The 19,031-nt window shown below is 52.7% G+C and overlaps 1 protein-coding gene across 1 annotated transcript; it reads right to left on the bottom strand.

Moving 5' to 3' along the window:
• Positions 1-427: 427 nt before the first annotated feature.
• INKA2 (inka box actin regulator 2) lies at positions 428-17,699 on the bottom strand. The gene is made up of 2 exons (XM_004026349.5): positions 17,569-17,699; positions 428-6,177 (listed from the first exon to the last, which is right to left on the bottom strand). The coding sequence occupies exons 1-2, from the start codon at positions 17,623-17,625 to the stop codon at positions 5,341-5,343; spliced, it is 894 nt and encodes a 297-aa protein (XP_004026398.1). The 5' UTR covers positions 17,626-17,699; the 3' UTR covers positions 428-5,340.
• Positions 17,700-19,031: the final 1,332 nt, after the last annotated feature.

Below are 19,031 nucleotides of genomic sequence, written 5' to 3'. Positions count from 1 at the left end.
CATAGAATTCTGCTCTTTCTCCTCAAAGATGCAAGGAAAAGGGAAAGCATACGGTGATTGTCATGGTCCCCTTGTCAAATAAGTATTGCCCCAAACTGTGTTCAGGGACACACTGCTCCTCAGTGTCCTCTCCGACCAGGAACACAGAGGCATTTTCAGGGGATAGTGTGTGTGTGTGTATGTGTGGTGGCGGGCACGAGGAGGACTCCAGTGGGAGAGGAGAGTGTAAGAATTCAAGGACTTTGTTTCCGGGACATTGGCAAGGCCGCCTTCATTGGGGCGCCCGTGCATGTGCATGTGTGCTCCAGAACTGGGGTATGTAGATCTGGGGCTTGGAGGGGGTGGACAGAGTGATAGGTCAGGACTCACTGAAGGGTAGAGAGCCAGGAAGTACGTCCTCTGTCAAATTCAGAGGGAATCTGGAAGAGAGGTTTCATCATACTGTTTATTTTAGGGGTTGGGTGGAGGAGGCAAAAGGAAGGCAAGGGACATCCTAATAACCGTACTAAGGGGATGGCTGCAGTTTGAGCTGCTTTCCCCTAGGCCTTTCTGGTTCAGTCACCCTTTCTCTGGCAGCACCAGCCTGAGCCCCGAGACCTCTCCTGAAGGTGGGCTTCACAGATTCCTCCACCCCATCAGGAGGGACTGGATTTTAGGACAGCCACAGCACCTTTAGGCCATTAGTTTCCAGGGTGGCCGGAGGGCAGGAGGAAGGGAGCGATGTGGGGGCTATAGGGGACTCTGGCAACTAAGGCTTTACAGAGCAGAAAGAGCAGACCAGAGGCTTCTCAAAACCACTAGGACTTGGCACTTTCAACTCTTTACCCCTTGCCAAGAATTTGAGGTCCTTAAGGGTTGACTGTGAGGGGCAGCTAGGGTGTAGGGGGTGGGAATGTTTCCTAGAGCAGGTCCTTAGGCAGTGGGGTCCTCAAGCACCTTTTCTCCAAGCTCAGCCTTTCTCCACCTCCACACCCCCCGCCTCCCCAGTGCATGTCATCCTTTGGGGAACAGTGTAAATTTGCCAGTTAGCAAATAACAGCCCATCTGGGTGGCTAGTATACAGTGTACAAAAACATGTCACCTATTGTCTTCTCTGACCCTTGCTACAATCCTGTGAGATATTAAATCAATATAAATGTTTCGACAGAAGAAGAGACCAATGCTCAGAGAAAGCACTTTTTCTTAAGCACTTTTGCCTTGGGTCACATGGTTAGTGCCTCTACTAAGGGGATGGGTTGTCCAGTATCTGCTGAGCTTCTGCTGTATTCCAGGCAGTGCTTGGACTGTAGGTGCATTATGTCCTTTAAATCTCACAGCAGCCCCACATTATCACCTTTCACAGATGAGAAACACAAGGTTCAGAGAGATCAAGCAACATGCTCAAGCTTCCACAGTGACAGAGGGGGCTCTCAAATCTTAACTCCAAGTCTAGTGCTCATACCATGGTGCTGGCAGAAGTGCCTTAACTGCACCAGATGGGGAAGGCACCTGAGGTGGGTTGTGGCTGCTCTGGAGAAGGTGGGGACAAGGTGTGCTCTTGCTCTTGTCCAGACCACGTAGGAAACGATGGTGTGACTTGGGAAAGATGGAGGAGCCTCTCCCCAACAAGGCCCTAGGGAGGAGATGGGGATGTGGAGAGGACAGAGCAACCTTCTTTGGGGCAAGTTTGGGTTCAGAGATCACCCTGAGGGGTGGGGCACAAGGGAAGTGTCTGAGGGAGAGGGAAAAGAGAGGTCCCAAGTCTGAAAGGTTGGGAAGAGAAAGGGAGGAGGGAGACCAGGCCGGCCCCACTAGCCATGCCCAGCAGGGACTCTTTTCTGTTCCCTGGGCCACAAAGAAGCAGGTGGAACCTTCCACAGATACCTGGGCCAATCAGGTAGCCCTTGTACCTGCCAGGGAAGTGGGGCAGGGTGGGGTGGGGCTACATGTCAGGGAGGATATTAAATGAGCTTCTAGCTCATTTGCATGTCCTAATTAACCACAAAGTGCGCCCCAGAGGAAGAATTAAGCTCTCTGATTTCTCTCTGCTTACGTCCACTATCTCCTCCACATACACACTGCTTACCTCTCCCTACACCTTCCTGTATACTTAGGCCCTAGGCATTCGTATTCACCTCTTCCCTCCACTTCAGTAAAATACAGCCTCTGTCATTGCCATGGCAGGTGTCCAGGGGGAAGGGAAAATTAAGTCTCCATCAGACAGTCAGCATGCCATTTATGATCCACACAGGACCATGGATAATATGGGAGGACAGACTTTGCTCTTGTTCCTCTTGATTTGACTTTGGAACAGATATGGACAATTAGTGGGATCGTCTGAAAAGCACAAGATTGTAAGTCAGTTGGAACTGATTCAATCTCAATTCCACTACTGTGTGACCTTGGACAAGTTGCTTAACTTCTCTGAGCCTGTCCATGTAAAACAAGAGCAACTGCTTTCAGTGTGTAGTGAGAAGGAAGTAACAGAGGTGAAGGTGCTGGCACTTGTAAATCATGTTGGCAGCAAGTGTTGCTTCCTAATTTTTTGTTCTGGCCCAAGTTGAAACAAGTTTTCAGTCTCCCAAGTCTCTTCTGACTAACCAATGGTTCAAAGTCTGCTTATTTTCCACTACATCCGTTTGAGAGCAGGAGTTGGGTCCTTCTCATTGCTCTGTTCTTAGTTTCTATAACAACACCTGGTGCTGGGAGGTGTTCATAAAGTTCTGTTCAATTTATCCGAACCACTGTGACCAGTCCACGAAACAGGTGAGTTATAGGTGAATGTCCAAGAAGTACCTTGGTTTCCCACAGACTCATTCCAGACTTGGAGCTGGTGTCATCTTGAATAATATGCTAGATGGCTTCTCCACCAGCCAGCGTCCCACGACTTCCTCCTCTCATGATTCAGTAGGTGGAATCTTAACATGCAGTTTCTTAGCACGCGCAGGCGCGCACACACACACACACACACACACACACACCACCACTACCACCACCACCACCACCACCACCACTACCTCCACCATCTCCACCTCCAAAGGCAGTCAGAGCCAACGTTCCCTCACTCAAAACTGAAATGTTGGTATTCTCTGGGAAGACACAAAGGATTTGCAATGGCTGGCTCCACCAGAGTGGGCTTGCTCAGTTGGCAAACTCCAGGTAGAGAAATAGCAAGAAAAGGACAGGGGTTTTGGAGCCAGATAACCCAACCCTCTGTTCAAATCTCTGTCCTTTCCTTTGCTAGCAGCCCAATCGGGGCAGTTTACATTCCCCCTAATAACCTCCATAGATGTGTCTGGAGAACAATGCCTTGTAGGGTCCTTCTAAGTTTGAGAGATGTGCACATTACCTGACAGACAGTGAGTACTCAACAAAACCCAAAAAGCATGAGCACCTTCCTCCCTCCTGCAGCTCCCCCACCAAAAATGAAACATCTTACCATTTGACTGGGTAGGATTTGAGAGTGACCCTAACCACCGCGGCTGTGCCCCCATAATCCCATCTTGAGCTCTGCCCCTCTTTCCACTCTCCCCAGGGATCCAGGAAGCAAGCAGAAGAGCCTTTTCTTACTATTTTGCCTCTCCAACTGGCTATTAATGCTTTGAGGGTGGGAAGGAATCCTGCCTCTAATTGCAGCTGTCACACCCCATCAGGCTGAGGGACAATCAGTGGGAGGCAGAGAGAGGCAGTGGGAGGGTGTGCCCTCCTGGCTTGGTCAGCCCAAAAGAAGATCCACATTGTCTTTTCCCAGCCAGTGAGTGTTCCCTACTGGAGTGGGAGGGACAGTGGCTTCCCAGGGCAGTCCTGGGGGGGGGGGCCCTGGATCGCTAGGTGGCCCTCCTGGGCCACGTGCCCAGAGTGGCTTTAGAGAAGCCGGAGCTGAGCTGCTGCCTGGCCCTTCCCCCTCCGTCCCGGCTGCCTCTAGGTGAGGAGGGAACAGGAGGCCTGGGACTGCTGCGTCTAGTGGGGAGGAGGCCACGGAATGGAGCTAGGAATTTTAAAATCAAGTGGCTATTTCTTCTGGGTTCACTTTTACCTCACTGGTGAATTGGCTGTTCTCTGACCCGGGTGGGAGTTAAGTGCAGGAGACAGGGGTTGTGGGGTATGGGGCCCTAAGAACTGTTTTTTTTTTTTATTTTTTTTTAGACAGAGTCTTGCTCTGTCAGCCAGGCTGGAGTGCAGTGGCACGATCTCGGCTCACTGCAACCTCCCTCTCCCGGGCTCAAGCAATTCTCCTGCCTCAGCCTCCCGAGTAGCTGGGTTTACAGGCGTGTGCCACCACGCCCGGCTAATTTTTACGTTTTTTTTTAGTAGAGACGGGGTTTCACCGTGTTGGCCAGGCTGGTCAGGATCTCCTGACCTCAGGTAATCCGCCTGCCTTGCCCTCCCAAAGTGCTGGGATTACAGGCGTGAGCCACAGCGCCCGGCCTGCGGGACGCTAAGAACTGTTGGGGAGGAGTGTTGGTAACTCCAGGGTCCAGTTTCTACTCTGCAGTTAGGCCTAGGCTGTTCTGCCTCCTGGCTGCAGTTGTTCCTGGACATGTAGCATATCTAGGCTTGTTTCCTTATCTGGAAAATGGGATCATGCCTGCCTGCCTCGCTCACTTTCAAATGAGACCATGGAGATGAAAAGGCATTCAAACAGCCCAGTGCTATGTCAACATCCTTCCCCTGTGCATGGGGGAGATGCGGGGAGTGTCTAGGGCTTCCCTGGCTGCTCCTTACACACTGTACTCCTTATTCAGCTCATTTTCTCAGAGTCCAGGTATGGACTGAAACCTCCAAGGCAGGAAGGGCTAGCGGGTCGGGTTTTGCCTCACTGCTGCTCCAGTCCCAGGAGGCCTGGGGTTCAGTCCCTGTGCCGGGAGCAATGTCTTGCCAAAGAAGCTGACAGAAGGTTGGGAGAGCCATAGACAGGTCTTTATTTGGGGGCCTATCTGGGGAACCTGATGCTCCAGGGCTCTTTTCCATACAGAATGTTCAACGGAGGTCTTTGGGGGCAGTGGAGATGTCAGAGGGATTTTCTGATCTCCTCCTCTGCCCTCACCTACTGTCACTTCCAGCCCCAAAGTGAGTGCGTGCATGCCAGACAGACACACACACACATGCACACACACACACACACGCACAGCTCACTCTCCAGCTACTCTTACCTCTTCCACCAGCTAGCCCCCAAGACAGCCTCCCCCAACCACCTTCCCTTCAGTCCTGAGCCAAGAACTCTGGCTTCTCCCCGCTTTCTGGGGGAAAGGAACTTGGAGTTGGGCTTTCAAGAGCCATACCGCCCGCCCTCCCTCCTCCCCAGGGGCCCAGCACTGGGACCTGGCCTTTCAGGTTCAGTCAACTTTCTGTCTCTAGGATTCAGACCCAAACAGCTGTGTTAATATCAAATCCTGAGGGTGAGTGCTCCAGGGCCTTGGGGCAGCTTGTGGGGGGATTCTCCCCTCGCCTGTGCTCCCCGGTGCCTGGGAAGGGGAAATGTCCAGAGCCCTTGGAAAGGCTCCGCTTCTTGACCTTCTGTGAGCGGCCGGTTCGGGGCTCAGGGACCATGGGTGTCACCCAGCCGGGTTTCTCCTTCAGCAGCCGGTCACGGTCAGGCCGCACACTACGCAAGAACTTCTTAAAGATATTTGCTGTCAGGGCAAACCTGCGGCCCAGCTCCTGGGGCTGGCCTTTCTCTCCTTTGGGTTCACGTGCCCCCCCAGTCTCACCCTTCTCCCCACCCTTCTCCAGTTCTGGCAAGTCTAGCCAATTGCCCACCAGGTCTGCAAAAACGTTGTCCCCTAACACCAGAGGCTGTCGATTCCGGCCCCGGGACATCAACGTGGAAGTCCAGTCATCCGGTTCCACTCGCTCTGGCCCCTGCTGAGCACAGCTTTGATGTGGCTGTGTTCTGGGCAAGGGGGCTAAATCCCTTCCACAGACACTCCTATGGGATGGAAACTTGGTGCTGCCGCCAAGAGAAGGTTGACTGGAGGGGGAACAGACTGTGGGCCTGGCAGGACCTCTGCCACCCTCCCAACAAGGGTGCTCGCACTGGGTCCTGGGACCTTCAGGGCTGCCTGGCACAGGACCTCCTCCAGAGATCTCCAGCTGTTCCAGTGCTGTCTGCACCTGGAGGAGCTTCAGTTCTTGCAGTGCACCCATCATGCAGTTCATCTGATCCTGTAAGCCATCACCCACCTCCTTCATGGACATCTGCAGGGGAGAGAGAAAGCATGGGGCCTATGAGCCACAGTGGGCAGCAGTGCCTCTCCCAGCCCTGAACTTAGGTCCCCCACCCAAACATACACTTCCAGGGTCATCCAGCCTGCCACCAGCCCCATCTCTCTATAGCCTAGTGCAGTGCAGATCAGTGCTGGGTAAAGGAAATAATAATGGTAGCTAACTAGCTAAGGCAGGCACTGTCCTGAGAAGGCTCCCCCCACCCCATACACACACACACACACACACACACACACACACAGACATTTCATCTCCCCAACTACCCTATGAGGTAGTGACTATTACTGTTCCCATTTCACAGGTAATTTGCCCAAGATAAGATAGTAAGAGGTGGGGCTGAGATCAGCTTGAAGTGCACAAAGCTGTAGTGCCCATCCTCATCCTTTTTTGAGTCTGAGCGCTCTTCCTCCCTGGGCCTCCCTGAAATGATGACAGTGATGATGGTGGAAAAAACAATATGAGAGTCTGCTTTGTAACAGGAATTGTGCTAAGGACTCTATGTGCTTCATCTCATTTCATCTTTATATAGACCGTATGAGGTTGCTATTTTCTCATTTTAACAAATGAGTAAGCTGGAAGGGGTGAAGTAACTTACGTAACGTCACACAGGTCATAGAGCTGGGACTCAAACACGGTACTGTCCCACTCCAGATGCTGTAGTCCTAACTACCAAATACAGGTTGAACATCCCTACTCCAAAAATCTGAAAGCCAAAATGCTCCAAAATCCAAAGCTTTTTGAGCCACAACGTGACCAAAAGTGGAAAATTCTACCCTGACCTCATGTGACAAGTGGAAGCCAAAACACAGTCAAAATTCTTTTATGCACAAAATTATTTAAAATATTGTATAAAATTACCTTTGGGTTGTATGTATAAGATGTATAGGAAACATAAATTTCATGTTTAGACTTGGGTCCCATCCCTAAGATATCTTATTGTATATATACAAATATTCGAAAATCCAAAATCCAAAACACTTCTGGCCCTAAGCATTTCAGATAAGGAATGCCCAAACCTCCTGTACTACCTCGAGACTCGAGATGGCTGGGCAGTGGGCAGTGGAGCTAGGCTTTTTTTTTTTTTAAACAGGGTCTTGCTGTTTGCTGGGCTGGAGCACAGTGGTGACTATTCTCAGACACAATCATAGTGGACGGCAGCCTCTTAACTCCTGGCCTCAAGTAGTCCTCTGGCCTTAGCCTCCTGAGTAGCTGGGACCACAGGTGTGTGCTGCCTGCACCCAGAGCTGGACTTTAAGGCTACTCTGTCCTCTACAGGACAGTGAAGAAGGGCTGAAAAGGGCATTAGTAGAAAAGGAAGAGCTCAGATTCCCCAAGAGAAAGGGTAGGCCTGGGGTTTCCTGCAATTGCTGTTCATATCTGACTGGTCAGGAGGGAGACAAGGAGGCCAGGAAACTCTTGTTTGCTGAAAACCCAGCGCTTCTCAGCCTGCCTCTCCCTCCCAAACACCTGTCCTCTCTCAGCTGTTCTCAGACTTGGCTTCGACACTCTTCCTGCCTTCTTAGCCCAGTTGGCTCTGCTGCCCCGGCCAAGCCAGAGTGGGATGCTGGGGGCCAATTCTCCCAGCCCCTTTGTGGGTGTCTAAGGCCTGAGTCCCGGCTGCCAGCTGGAAGGTGCTGAGAGATTGACTTGGGTGAGGGCCTAATTTGGAGGCTGCAGTGGGGCGGAGGGGGGGCTGTGTCTGATAACATTCACAAGGTTCCCAGTTCCTGGGCCCAAGCTGCCTTGGTCCTGCCAGCTCCCTCCTCAGCTCCTGATCAAGTTACCAACAGCAAACCTCATATGCGGGGACCATCTGTTTCTTAAGCCCCCCAGAGACCCGTGGGATCATCTTACCTCCCAGGCTTGTCTTAATGCACAGGGCTAAACCCAGAAGGTGGAGGGATCGGAAGGGCAGGCACAGAGGCTCTGCAGGGCTGGGCTGCAGCTGACCCTCTCAGGCTTCTGGGTCAAATCCTCCCCCTGCCAACCCTGGCCCTGGGGGGGATGGGAGATTCCAGCCAGGCTCTCAATGAGCCAGCAGAAGCAGCACTAAAGGACAGTGGAGGACCGACTGCCCTTGAGGGCAAGGAGGCCTTTGCTGGGGCGTGGAGATTGCCCACGCTCTGTGCACTTTCCCCAAGACAGGCAAGAAGAAATGGTGGTTCCAGGCCCTGACAGCCCTGGGATTTGCCAGAGTTTTCACCAGTTGAATGGGGGGCAGTGGCAGGAGCAACAATGGACACGGAGCCTGTGGGACAGATGCACATGTTGTTGGCAGCCCCTCTCTCCAGCCTCTTTGCTTCTACTCTACTGACCCCTTCCTTTTGGAAGCACTCAGCTACAGCTGCTAAGACCTGGAGCAGAGTCAGAGGAGACTCTAAGCCCCAGACCAAACTCAGTGCCTCCCTTGCAAACTGCTTCTCCCTCTGACTTCCCTATTCTCCCCCTTCCTCCAATGCCACTTTCCTTGTCTTCCCTACCTAGAGCCTCAGTCATTTTTGGCTTCTCCATTCAACTACCCCTGCTCCTGCCCAACTTACTCATGTTGGATTTTTTCCTCCCACAAATGTCGCATATCTTTCCTTCCATCCTCAGGAATGCTGCAGAAGCCTCCTAGACAGCTTCCGAACCACCAGACATGTGAGCACCTGATCAGTCTTCCCAGCACACACCTCCTGTCATCTCCGTGGCTCTCCAATGCCCAGACTCAAATCCAAACTATTTGGTCCTGCAGTCAAGATCCTCCAGGACAGAATTCCAACTTTCAGTTCCAGGAATATCCCTACTCCCTGAGACGTACCCCCCATGCTCCTGTTAGAAATCTTCTGTGATATTTAATATACTCTTCCCTGTAGTCCTGCCACTTATGCACTCACCTCATGTCCTTTATGCATTTAAATGCTCAGTCCCTTGTGAAATATGTATTGAGTATCTACTCCTTGAGGACAGGGGCTGAGATCTATATATCAGTATGTCACCCCAGAACCTCGCTAGCACCTGGCACTTGCTACATGCCCATAAAACACATATTGAATACCACTGACCACCCCAGATCACCCTCCAGGCTGCTTGCTACCCTCAGACAGTAACTCACTACACAGGGAGAAAGAAGCAGGGCTGCTTCCCAAGGTTTCGTTTCACCCAGAGGCAAGGAGTCCAAACTGGCAGGCTTCCTTCCAGAAGGCTAAACCCAGCCCAGGTCGGAGGTAGAGGGAGGAATGAAATGACCCCATTCAATCTCTTCCAGTGTGGAAAAATCCAGAAGAAATAATGCTGACATTTTGCACAGTTTTCCAGTGAGAATGAATGTGTGGGTATGCATGAATTCAAGCTGCCCATAAAACAGAGGCCCTATGTAAGTAAGCAAGTGCTGAAACTGCACCCATCTGCAAAATAATATTCTGCATTGGTTAAGAACTTGGGTTCTGGAGACAATGGAACAAAGTTCAAATCTCAGCTCTGCCATTAGTAGCTGTGTGACCTGGGCAAGTTATTTACATTCTGTTTTTCAATTTCTCCATGCTTTTTTTTTTGAGACACAGTCTTGCTCTGTTGCCCAGGCTGGAGTATAATGGCATGATCTCAGCTCACCACAACCTCCGCCTCGTGGGTTCAAGCAATCCTCCCACCTCAGCCTCCCAAGTAGCTGGGACTACAGGCACAGGTCAGCATGCCCAGCTAACTTTTTTGTATTTTTGTAGAGATGGGGTTTCACCATGTTGCCTAGGCTGGTCTCGAACTCCTGGACTCAAGCCATCCTCCCACATCAGCCTCCCAAAGTGCTCGGCTAACAGGCGTAAGCTGCCACGCCCAGCCAAATTTCTCCACTCTTTAAAATGGGAATAACAGTTCCTGCCTCATACAGCTATTGTGCAGATTAGGTGAGGTAATGTGTATCTCTGCATGAAACCAAGAAAGCATTAGGTGAATTCTGGCTGTTAGTTTAAGACTTCCCATGTACTTTCACAACATTTCTTCCTTGGTGAAACTTAGCACATAGTAATGACAGGATTCCATTCCTTATATCTGGTCTAATCAAGGAGAAGCACAAGGAGAAGGTCCTGTTTTTTCCCTCCCCACTCCTGCCCCATGCAGAGGCTGGGGAGGGAAGGAAGGGAAGTCTTGGCACCCTCCTGCCCACTCCCAGCCATGTTCAGTCAGCCCAGCCACATCCAGGGTGCCGACACTGAAGGGCGAGAAGGCAGCTGAGAGAGGGATGAGAAGCGAAGGAGGAGTTGTGGGAACCTGGGAGGGCCAGGACAGTGGTGGGGCAGGAGCGTTAGCTGGTTCTTGACTAAGAGAGGAGCCAGCATAACAGCCTTTCCAGACTGACCCCAGGGGATGCCATCACCCAAGGAGGAAGAGTCAGAGGCCGAGCTTGGGATATGCCTTCTTCTTCCAGAGCTTGGGATCCTCTCAGGTCCCCGGGCTTCCCTTGCCTCAGGACCAAAAGGGGAAGAAAAGGGGGCAGTAAGGGAGGTAGAGGAAAGGAGAGGGGCCAGCTCAGATAGACAAAATCCCGAGAAGACATGAGTAGCTCTAAACCTATCTCCAGGTTGCAGGGTGCGGAGTTCCTCCGGAGCCTCTTACTGTCTTGGAGCCTCAGGTTCTTCCTCAGAACAAGCACCAAATCATACCCAGCTTGCTCTCAGGGGTCAGCTGAGAGAATTCACAAGAAGGTCGACCTGGTCCTGATTAGTTTGAGCAAGAGCCACCTCTTTCTAACCCACTCCTAGTCTCTCTCTCTCTCTTTCACACACACACACACACACACACACAGAACTAACCTGCTCCACCATCAAACGTAAAACCCTTAATAACCATATTCCAATGAAGATTGTGGGAATCCCTCCTGTGAAAAGCCAGGAAAGGTCTTCTCACCTGCTTGTTGCCTCCACACCACCCCACAGTCCCTCTCCCACCCTCAGCGTCTCTGGAAGTCTGCATGTCAAACTTCAGTCTCCATGGCTGCAGTTTAAACCAGCCCCTGGGTTCCTCACTGTATTAGAGCTGTAGTGCCACAGGTGCCCTCCTGGTGTTTGTGAAGGGCCCCACACTCATCTGGAGACCTGACTTACTCGGCCACATGACACTGGGCAAAATCACCCACTTTTTGTGCCCCGGGTTCTGAATCTCAGACGACAACTCCTGGTGTCAGCACTAGCCCTTCCCTCTGCACGGCCTGATCCCCACGGCTAAACTCTGAGGGGCTGGCCAGGTAGGTGGAGTTATCCCCACGTAATGGATCAGGTAACCAGGGGCTGGGAGGTCCATCTTCTCCCTCAGTGTTTCCCAGCATTCCTCCCCAGATCTCCTTCATGATTTTCACCATATCTACATAGGACCTCGTCTCCATGAACACATCTCCTATCTGTTTATGTAAATAGTGTACTTATGAGGGAACTTGTGTGAAGTGTTTACACTTGCCATAGACAGATGGCACCTATCAACACACATCTTAAACTGAAAGCTTTCCTGGAGTATTGCCTCCATCATCCTGAGCACCACCAGTGGTCCCTGGGGTCCTGAGGCTTAGTGAGAGGCCTGGGACCCCAAGGCTGGCTTTCATACTCCAGGCCAATGAGCTTTCCTTGTCATCATAACCCCTGACCTCTTAGCCTCCTGGGATTGTTGTGAGAAGAAACCAGGGCAGCCAGCAGGAAGTGCAAAGGGCAGTTACCACCAGATGGGGAGGAAGAACGTGAAGTCATCCTTTTGAGGGACTCCGAGGCCTCCCTTTCACTGAGTCATCTGAAGAGGGAAGAGGAACTGCCTGCCTGGGGCTGGAGGGGAAGATGCAGTTGGGAACCAGATCCCACCATGCTGGACTTCCAGCCCTGAGCCCCACAGAGGTTGTGTGGGGTCAGCTGGCCATGGACAGCACCCTCCCCCTGGGCCCTCTTGGGGCTCTTTGTGGTGAGGGAGGAGCAGGGATGGGCAAATGTGACGCCAGCATCCTCGGCTCCCTTCCCAAACCCTCCCCTGGGCCCCGACTGATCCCGCAGCTGTGCCCTCCTTCCATCCATCTCACGCCCTCTCCCAGCTCAGCCAGAAGCCTTTGATACAGGCTCCAGCTTTGCCCATGAGCCTGGCTGTGTGCCCTGCCTCACTTCCCCCACCCCATTACTCACAAGATCCCCACAAAGTTCCTTTCAGCCCCTGGGGAAGCTAGGAGGAGGGTGAGGGCCGGAAATGGGAAAAGCCCTGCTTTTGCCAAGTGGCCCATTCTCCAGCTCAGTGAATAGGGACCTTCACAGCCCCTCACACTTGGCTGGAACTCTCAACAGGAAGGTAAAGTGGAAACTGTGCCAAGAGCTGTAGGAGGGAGGAGGGTAAAGAAAGGAGGAAGTGAGGGCTGTGAAATGGATGGGCCCGGTTTCCCAACGGAACCATCTATGGGGGTCTGCTTAGGCAAGGGGCAGACAGATGGAGAGGGGATTCCAATGCTGCCCCTTCCCGGAGACTGCCTCTTAGTCTCCGCAAGCCCTCTTCCCTCTGACCACCTTTAACTTCTCTCCGTTGCAGTCAATCAACTTCCTCGAACATCCAAGGGACCTCAAGAAGTTACCTTCTTTTTTTTTCCTTTCTGGTTCAGGCCTTCAGTGTCTCTTGCCTGACTCTTGTAATAACCTTCTAACTCATCCTCCTGCCTCAATTTCCTCCCTCCCTCCACCTCCACCTCTACCCCATATCACCTTCTGGATCCCAGGGCTGCTCTCCAATGCATACAGAAAAGGCCAGACTCTTTAGCATGACATCCAGCGTGTGTCCTCGTCAGCTCTTTCAGCACTGTTGCCCACTTTTTCTCTGCATTTTACCCTATGCTCTAGGCAAACTCCAGCTGGTCTTCAGACATCCCCACCACTTCAGCTTCTGTACATTTTGCTCATGTTGTTTCATTATCTGCCTGGATTGCTCTTCTTCTGCTATGCGTGTCCCTATTTATCCCTCAAAGTCTAGTTCAAATGCTACCTCTTCCATGACATGAAGCTTTCTCCAATCTCCCAGATGGAGTTTACTTCCCTCTCTCAGAGCACTGAACCTGTGCTTGTTATATAGCACAACTCCTCTATTTCTGCCCCAGAGGTCTGCATACATGTACTGGTTGAGAACATAAGCTCTGCAATCAGACTGGTGGGGTTTGAATCCTGGCTCCTCCACTTACCAGCTCTATGACTTTGGCCAAGTGACTTAGCCTTCCCATGTCTTTATTGACTCATTCATAAAATGAGAATAATGAAAGTACAACTTCTTAGTGTTGTTTTGGCAATTAAATGACATCATAAATTATATGTCTGGCATATTAATGTTAACATCAATTAATATCATTATTATATCTTCTATTAAACCATGTGTTCCCTGAAGACAGGATCTGTGTCTGTTGGTTTGTAACAATAGTGCCAGTGCCCAGTAAATGCCCTAAACACAGTATGAACTCAATAACATGTTCTATGTATGAATGACTCTTATGCAAAACAGTCTGATCAAACCATCATCAACAGTTTACCAAGTGCCTACGATATGACACATCTGACACTGTGCTATGTGTGAAAGACAAATAGTTGGTGAGGCACTTAAATTGTCATTTAATCTTCACAGTAGCCGTATAGAGTAGGTATTTTAAAACCCCCATTTTAGAGATGAGAAAACCAAGGCACAATGAGGTTAAGTAATATGTTAAGGTCATACAGAGCCAGGATTTGAACTGAAGTTGGCCTGACCCCAAATCTTATAATATGCATTCTTCCCATTGACCACATTGCTTAACTAGTCACATAGTCATCTTTCCCCAGCGTTAAACATCAAAGAAGAGGCATTATGAGATCCTTTGCAAAAGCTTTTTTCTGCCTCAGGAAATTTGCCTTTTTGCCCCAAGATCTGAAGGCTGTTCCTACTGTATCTTCTCCATTTCCTACTTTTCTTCTCCTTATTTTGCCTTTAGACCCTGGTCCTTACCCATTTGCCAGAACCCCCTGAACTTGGTGGCCACTAAAAGCTAGAGAACTGCTTCCCCATGCCTCAGCTAGGACAGACATTCCCAGAGATGGCTTCCTGCAACCTCTCCCTCCTCCAGGAAGCCTTCCCAGCCTGGCTGTACTTCATGAGCTCTGATCACTCAGCCTTTACGCATTCTATTTGTTCTACACTGATCTGAACTCACGAGGGATGCCCTGTGAGCATCGTACATCTGCCTCCTCTGTGTGCCTGTGTCTACCCCCACTTATTGGCAGCCCACAAGGGAGCTGTGTGTACGGAACAGCTGGTCCCAAGGCCTGTGTTCAGGCAGGGCCCCTCTTTGGCGGCTGGAGGGAGAAAAGAGATGTGTTCCCTGCTGAGCTGTTGCAGCCCCAACCCCTCATTCTAATGAAGAAGTGTGTCAGCTGCTGCTACTTCTCCTGCCACATTTCATCCTTGAAACCCGATCCCCTTCCCTTTCCAGGCAGAAGGAAAGGGTCAGCTCTCTACTTATCAACTAATTGAGTCAGGATCCCCAAACCCTCAGCCTTCTCCCAGCGCTCACCTGTTACAATGAAATTTTCTGCTTCAGGGAATTGGGAAGTTCCACTACTTTGGTTTTCAGAAACACACTCTTCTTGCCTAGATTTTCTGGGCCAAGGACAGGGGTAGGATGCAGGAGGGGAGCACAAAACACCCTTGACAAAGATAATTTCACAACCTGTTAATGTTTTGTTTTCCAGCAGGTTTATCCCACAGTGTCTGCAGAATGTGTGATTCTTGAAAGAAATTTACTGAAATAAATGAATATAGAACTTGACCAGTATTACAGGAGGCCATGCCTGTGTAAACACAAACTAAGGGCAGCGCCAAGCAACACAATGGCTTCCTGGGTGGCAAGGGAGATCCTGCCTGGGATGGGCCATCTGCAGTGCAAAAGCTCCCTAGCTCATGACAGAAACCAACTGTACTCCTTTCCCACCCCATTGCAGACCTAGGGTATTAAGTCAACACACTTCTATCCCAGCCACAAGCAAGCTGCATTGAATTCAATCCCTACTGTCCCTGGGCAAGGCAGCCAAAGGGCTAACCCTGGACTAACTCAGCTCTACTTTCCCCTTTGCTACTGTTGGGGATACTAAGGCACTGAGATTTGGCCCAGCTACCTAAGCACTGAACTGAGGTGTCAGGGAGTGAGTGACACTCTACTAGCTCGGTCTGTCCTTCTGCTCTGTCTCGTCTCTGAGCAGGCTGGCATTGGGGAGGGAGCGGAGCACCATGGGGGGGGTAGTGCAGAGCTCTCCCATCTGAGTGTCATTCTGGGATCCAGGCCAGGCATTCGGCTTCCTCTCCAAGACAGTCAAAGGCTGAAGCTGCTCAGACAAAGGGCCAAATGAAAGCTAATGGGGCACTCCGTGACTTCAGCTTCTCCCTTTCCTCCTCTCAGGCATTGGGGGCTCAAGTCCTTGGCAGGAGAGGGTGCAAATCAAGATGTGAAGCTCAGCTCAGTGCAGATTCCTATTTGCCTTTTTTATTCTCCTGGCACTCGTAGTCTCTGTCTTCCTCCCCTCACCACCTCCCACCTAGACTGCTATAAAAAATGCAAATCAGTAGGATTTCAAAATTCGAGCCCATGCCAGGAACACCCACAAACCCTCCATTAAGGCAGAACCTGAGGTGGGTGGTGTAGTCCCCAATTCGAAGCACAAAAAGGAGGATTCCATTAGATTCTTTTCTCTGCATGGGTCTTGGACCTCAGACATTATCTGTGATGACCTTGAGCTTTCTTTCTGGTACTGCACACATAAATGGAAAAAAATGAGAATTGTGTATGTGTGGGCTGGGGCCAGCCATCCCAATCTGGCATGAGAAGCATGTGCAAACGACTATGGGAAGGGTCATGGCATAAGTTCAGAAGAAAAGCAATGAATACTCCTGTCTCTCAAGAAATTTATCTCTGAGTCAGTGACTTTTGCATCTGAGTGTCACCACAGAAAGGGCTCCAGGAGGGAGGACTAGAGAGAGAAATGATCGTTGATGTGAGCAGGCTGACCCTGGAGTAGGACTGACAGGAAGAGTGGCAGGGTTACTTGGTCAGGAAGCATCAGTGAGAACACCTGCAGTTTCAAACTCTGCCCCCTACCCCCAGAGCTGGCCCCTAACACACTGCCAAGTTCCTTCCCAAGCAGGAAGAGTGTAGCCTTTGCAGGCAGCAGTGGGAAACGCTGTCACAGAATCTGGAGAGCCATAAGCTGGCCCTTTCTAGATCCAGGTCTGCTGTTGTGTGGCCTGGGTGCCCCTGGCTCTGTAAAGTAAGAAGAAAGAGGAGAGCAGAAAAGTGAGACTGCGAAGAGTCGACTCCAAGAGAGACAAACTAAAAGAGACAAAAAGAGACGAGGACAAAGACACAACAGAGAGCCTAGTGGAAGGAGAGATGGGCAAAGCAGAGATGGGGCTGTATGTGCATAACATTTGCCTGAATTCCGGTGGGTGAAGGAATAAGAAAGGTGGCAGGTGGCGTGGGGGCGGGGGCAGTGGTATATGAAGCCAGTGAGAATCAACCTGGCTCTCCCTAACATAGCTTTAGCGGACACCACTCCCCCGACTTCGGTGATTTCTAACCCCCCCAGACTGAGCTACTTCTCCCACTCCCTGCACCGCGGGGCCTCCGAACGCTCCCTGCGCACTCCCCAAGCCCAGACCTGACATCTGGCTGGGCCTCCGCAGCTCCCGCTCGCGATTTGCCAGGCAGAGCCCCTCCTCCAGCGCAGGGCCCTCCCCCGCCTTTCCAGCTGCCAGCCCCCTCCCTGCTGGCAGACAAGCCCAGGCAGACAGCCGGCCAAGCCTGCCCCCGCAGCCGCGCCAGCTCTGCCAAGCCCGGCAGAGCTGGGGGCCCAGGGTGGTACCCGCTTCCCTCGAGCGAGCAGTCCCGCTGACCTCGTGCCCGCGCAGGGATCAGGACCCAGCACTCTCCTCCTCCCCGCGCTCCAGGTCGCCCCGCACAGCCCCGCACCCAGGCGCCCGCGTCCCGCTCCCCAGGCCTTCGCTCTCGCGCTTTCCGCGTCGGCGGCGCGGGGGCCCCACTGCGTCCGTGTGCCTGGCCGTCTCTGGGCGTGCCCTATCTTCTCTCTGGGGTTCTCTGTGTCACATTTCAGCCTGGCTGGCTTGCTCCCTCTGTCTCTCTGTCACTTGTTCTTGTCTCATCACAAATCTTTGCTCAAAGTTTCTTCGTGGCCCCCTTTCCTGAGGACAAGCCCTGCCCTCTGCCTGCGGGCCCGCGTCCTCTCCTCTCTTCCCTGGCCCTCCTCCGCCCTGCTTACGTCCCGGCTCCCCGGGGGCCGGGGCGGGAATCAGGTGCCCGTCGGGGCGGAGCAGCCCTCCCTGCCCCGGCGCCAGCTTCGCTCTTACCAGCTCCTGTTTGAGGCGACGGAGATAGCAGTCCATTTCCCTGCTCTCCATCGTCATGCGCCCATTTGTCGGGTTCGGTTCAAACAGAGAGTGCCCGGGTGAAACCCCGGCCCCACTGGAAACTGCGCTCCGGGCCGGCTCCCCGCCCCTGCGCCCGTAGCGCTCGCAGCGCGGAGCTGAGCCTGCGCTCCGAGCCCGGGACTCAGAGTCGCTTCCCCCGCGGCTAGCCGCGCGCGGTCGGTGCTGGGGGTGGAGGGAAAAGTGGGACAGCCAATGAGAATTCAGGGGGGCTGTCTTCAGCCAATGGGCAGGGCGGCCGGGAGGCCAGGCTGGGCGGCCGAGGCGGACCCTACCGCAGTGTTTGCACAGGACCCAGGCGCAGCCACTGGGGCTGGCGGGGACACACCTGGTCCCGGCCAGCGCGGCGGAGGGCATCGTGACTCCAGGCTGTACCGCGGCCCCCAACGAAGCACGTGACCCTCGTGTGGTCATAAAGGGAGAGCACAGTTTTACGGGGAGGAACTGGGTAGCGGTCTCAGTAACAGGCAGAGTGCCATAGTGTCAGTCCCTTTTCCCAAACTCCGATCAGGAAGGAAACACCCCCACCCACTCCGCTCCCATCCCCAGAAGTCCCTCAGAAGCTCTTTTCTCCCCGAAGAGGACCCTGGGAAGGTGGCTCCCGCCTCACTCCCAGAGTGAAATCCTCGCAGCCCTGCCCTCGCGGGCGGAGCAGAGACGCCGCCGCTTGGCCGGTTCACGCCTGTCACACAAAGCCGCCGAGGGTCGGCTGCGCCCCTGGCAAGGCTGTAGGGCTGGGGATACTGAGTATGACAGGCGAGGTCCCTGCTCTCAAGAACTTACATGGGAGAGAAGGGGAGACGAGATAAACAGGTAAACACACACACGGTAAGCACGGTAATTTCAGACAATGATTTTTATGAAAACATGAAACGGGGTAAGGGGGTCGGGCTGCTTTCCCTGGGGCCTTCATTGGGGTGGGCAGGGAACAAGCCTTTCTCTCCCCAGAGCTTGGCGTCAGTCAACCTAGCTGACGCTCTCGCCTTGTGGCGAAGCGCTCTAAGGCCAGGATGCTCCGATGTTATTCAAAAGGAGCCGTGCGAGCGCCAGCAAGGCCCTGGAGGATGGAGTTGCGGCCAATAGGCTCGATAGGCCGATGGGCTCCGCAGACCGGTGGGGGGTGCTCCTCCCAGCCCAGCCCTGGACGCCGGGCTCCGCGCCCGCCAGCGCTGCTCCCTCCCAGCGCGGAGACGCCGCGCCCGGCCGGGCCAGCCGGGGACGGTGGCGGAGAGCACGGAGAGTAATTAGGCAATTAGCGACGTGTTGTTAAAAGGTAATTAACGGGGAAAAGTTTGCCCCAGGCAGGATTAGAGGTCTCTGAGTGGGACAACTGTAAGAACACCAGAGAAGGCACGAACGGTGCCGGCGCCGCGATCGGTCCGTCC

This window comes from Gorilla gorilla, chromosome 1 (assembly GCF_029281585.2).
Source record: "Gorilla gorilla gorilla isolate KB3781 chromosome 1, NHGRI_mGorGor1-v2.1_pri, whole genome shotgun sequence".
NCBI classification, from domain to species: domain Eukaryota; kingdom Metazoa; phylum Chordata; class Mammalia; order Primates; family Hominidae; genus Gorilla; species Gorilla gorilla.
This window is presented reverse-complemented; position numbering and strand designations above follow the sequence as displayed.

Coding starts and splice junctions, on each gene's coding strand:
- INKA2 (XM_004026349.5), bottom strand. CDS start 17,625: ATGACGATGGAGAGCAGGGAAATGGACTGCTATCTCCGTCGCCTCAAA. Junction 6,178..17,568: donor GTCGCCTCAAACAGGAGCTG/GTAAGAGCGAAG, acceptor TCTCCCCTGCAG/ATGTCCATGAAGGAGGTGGG.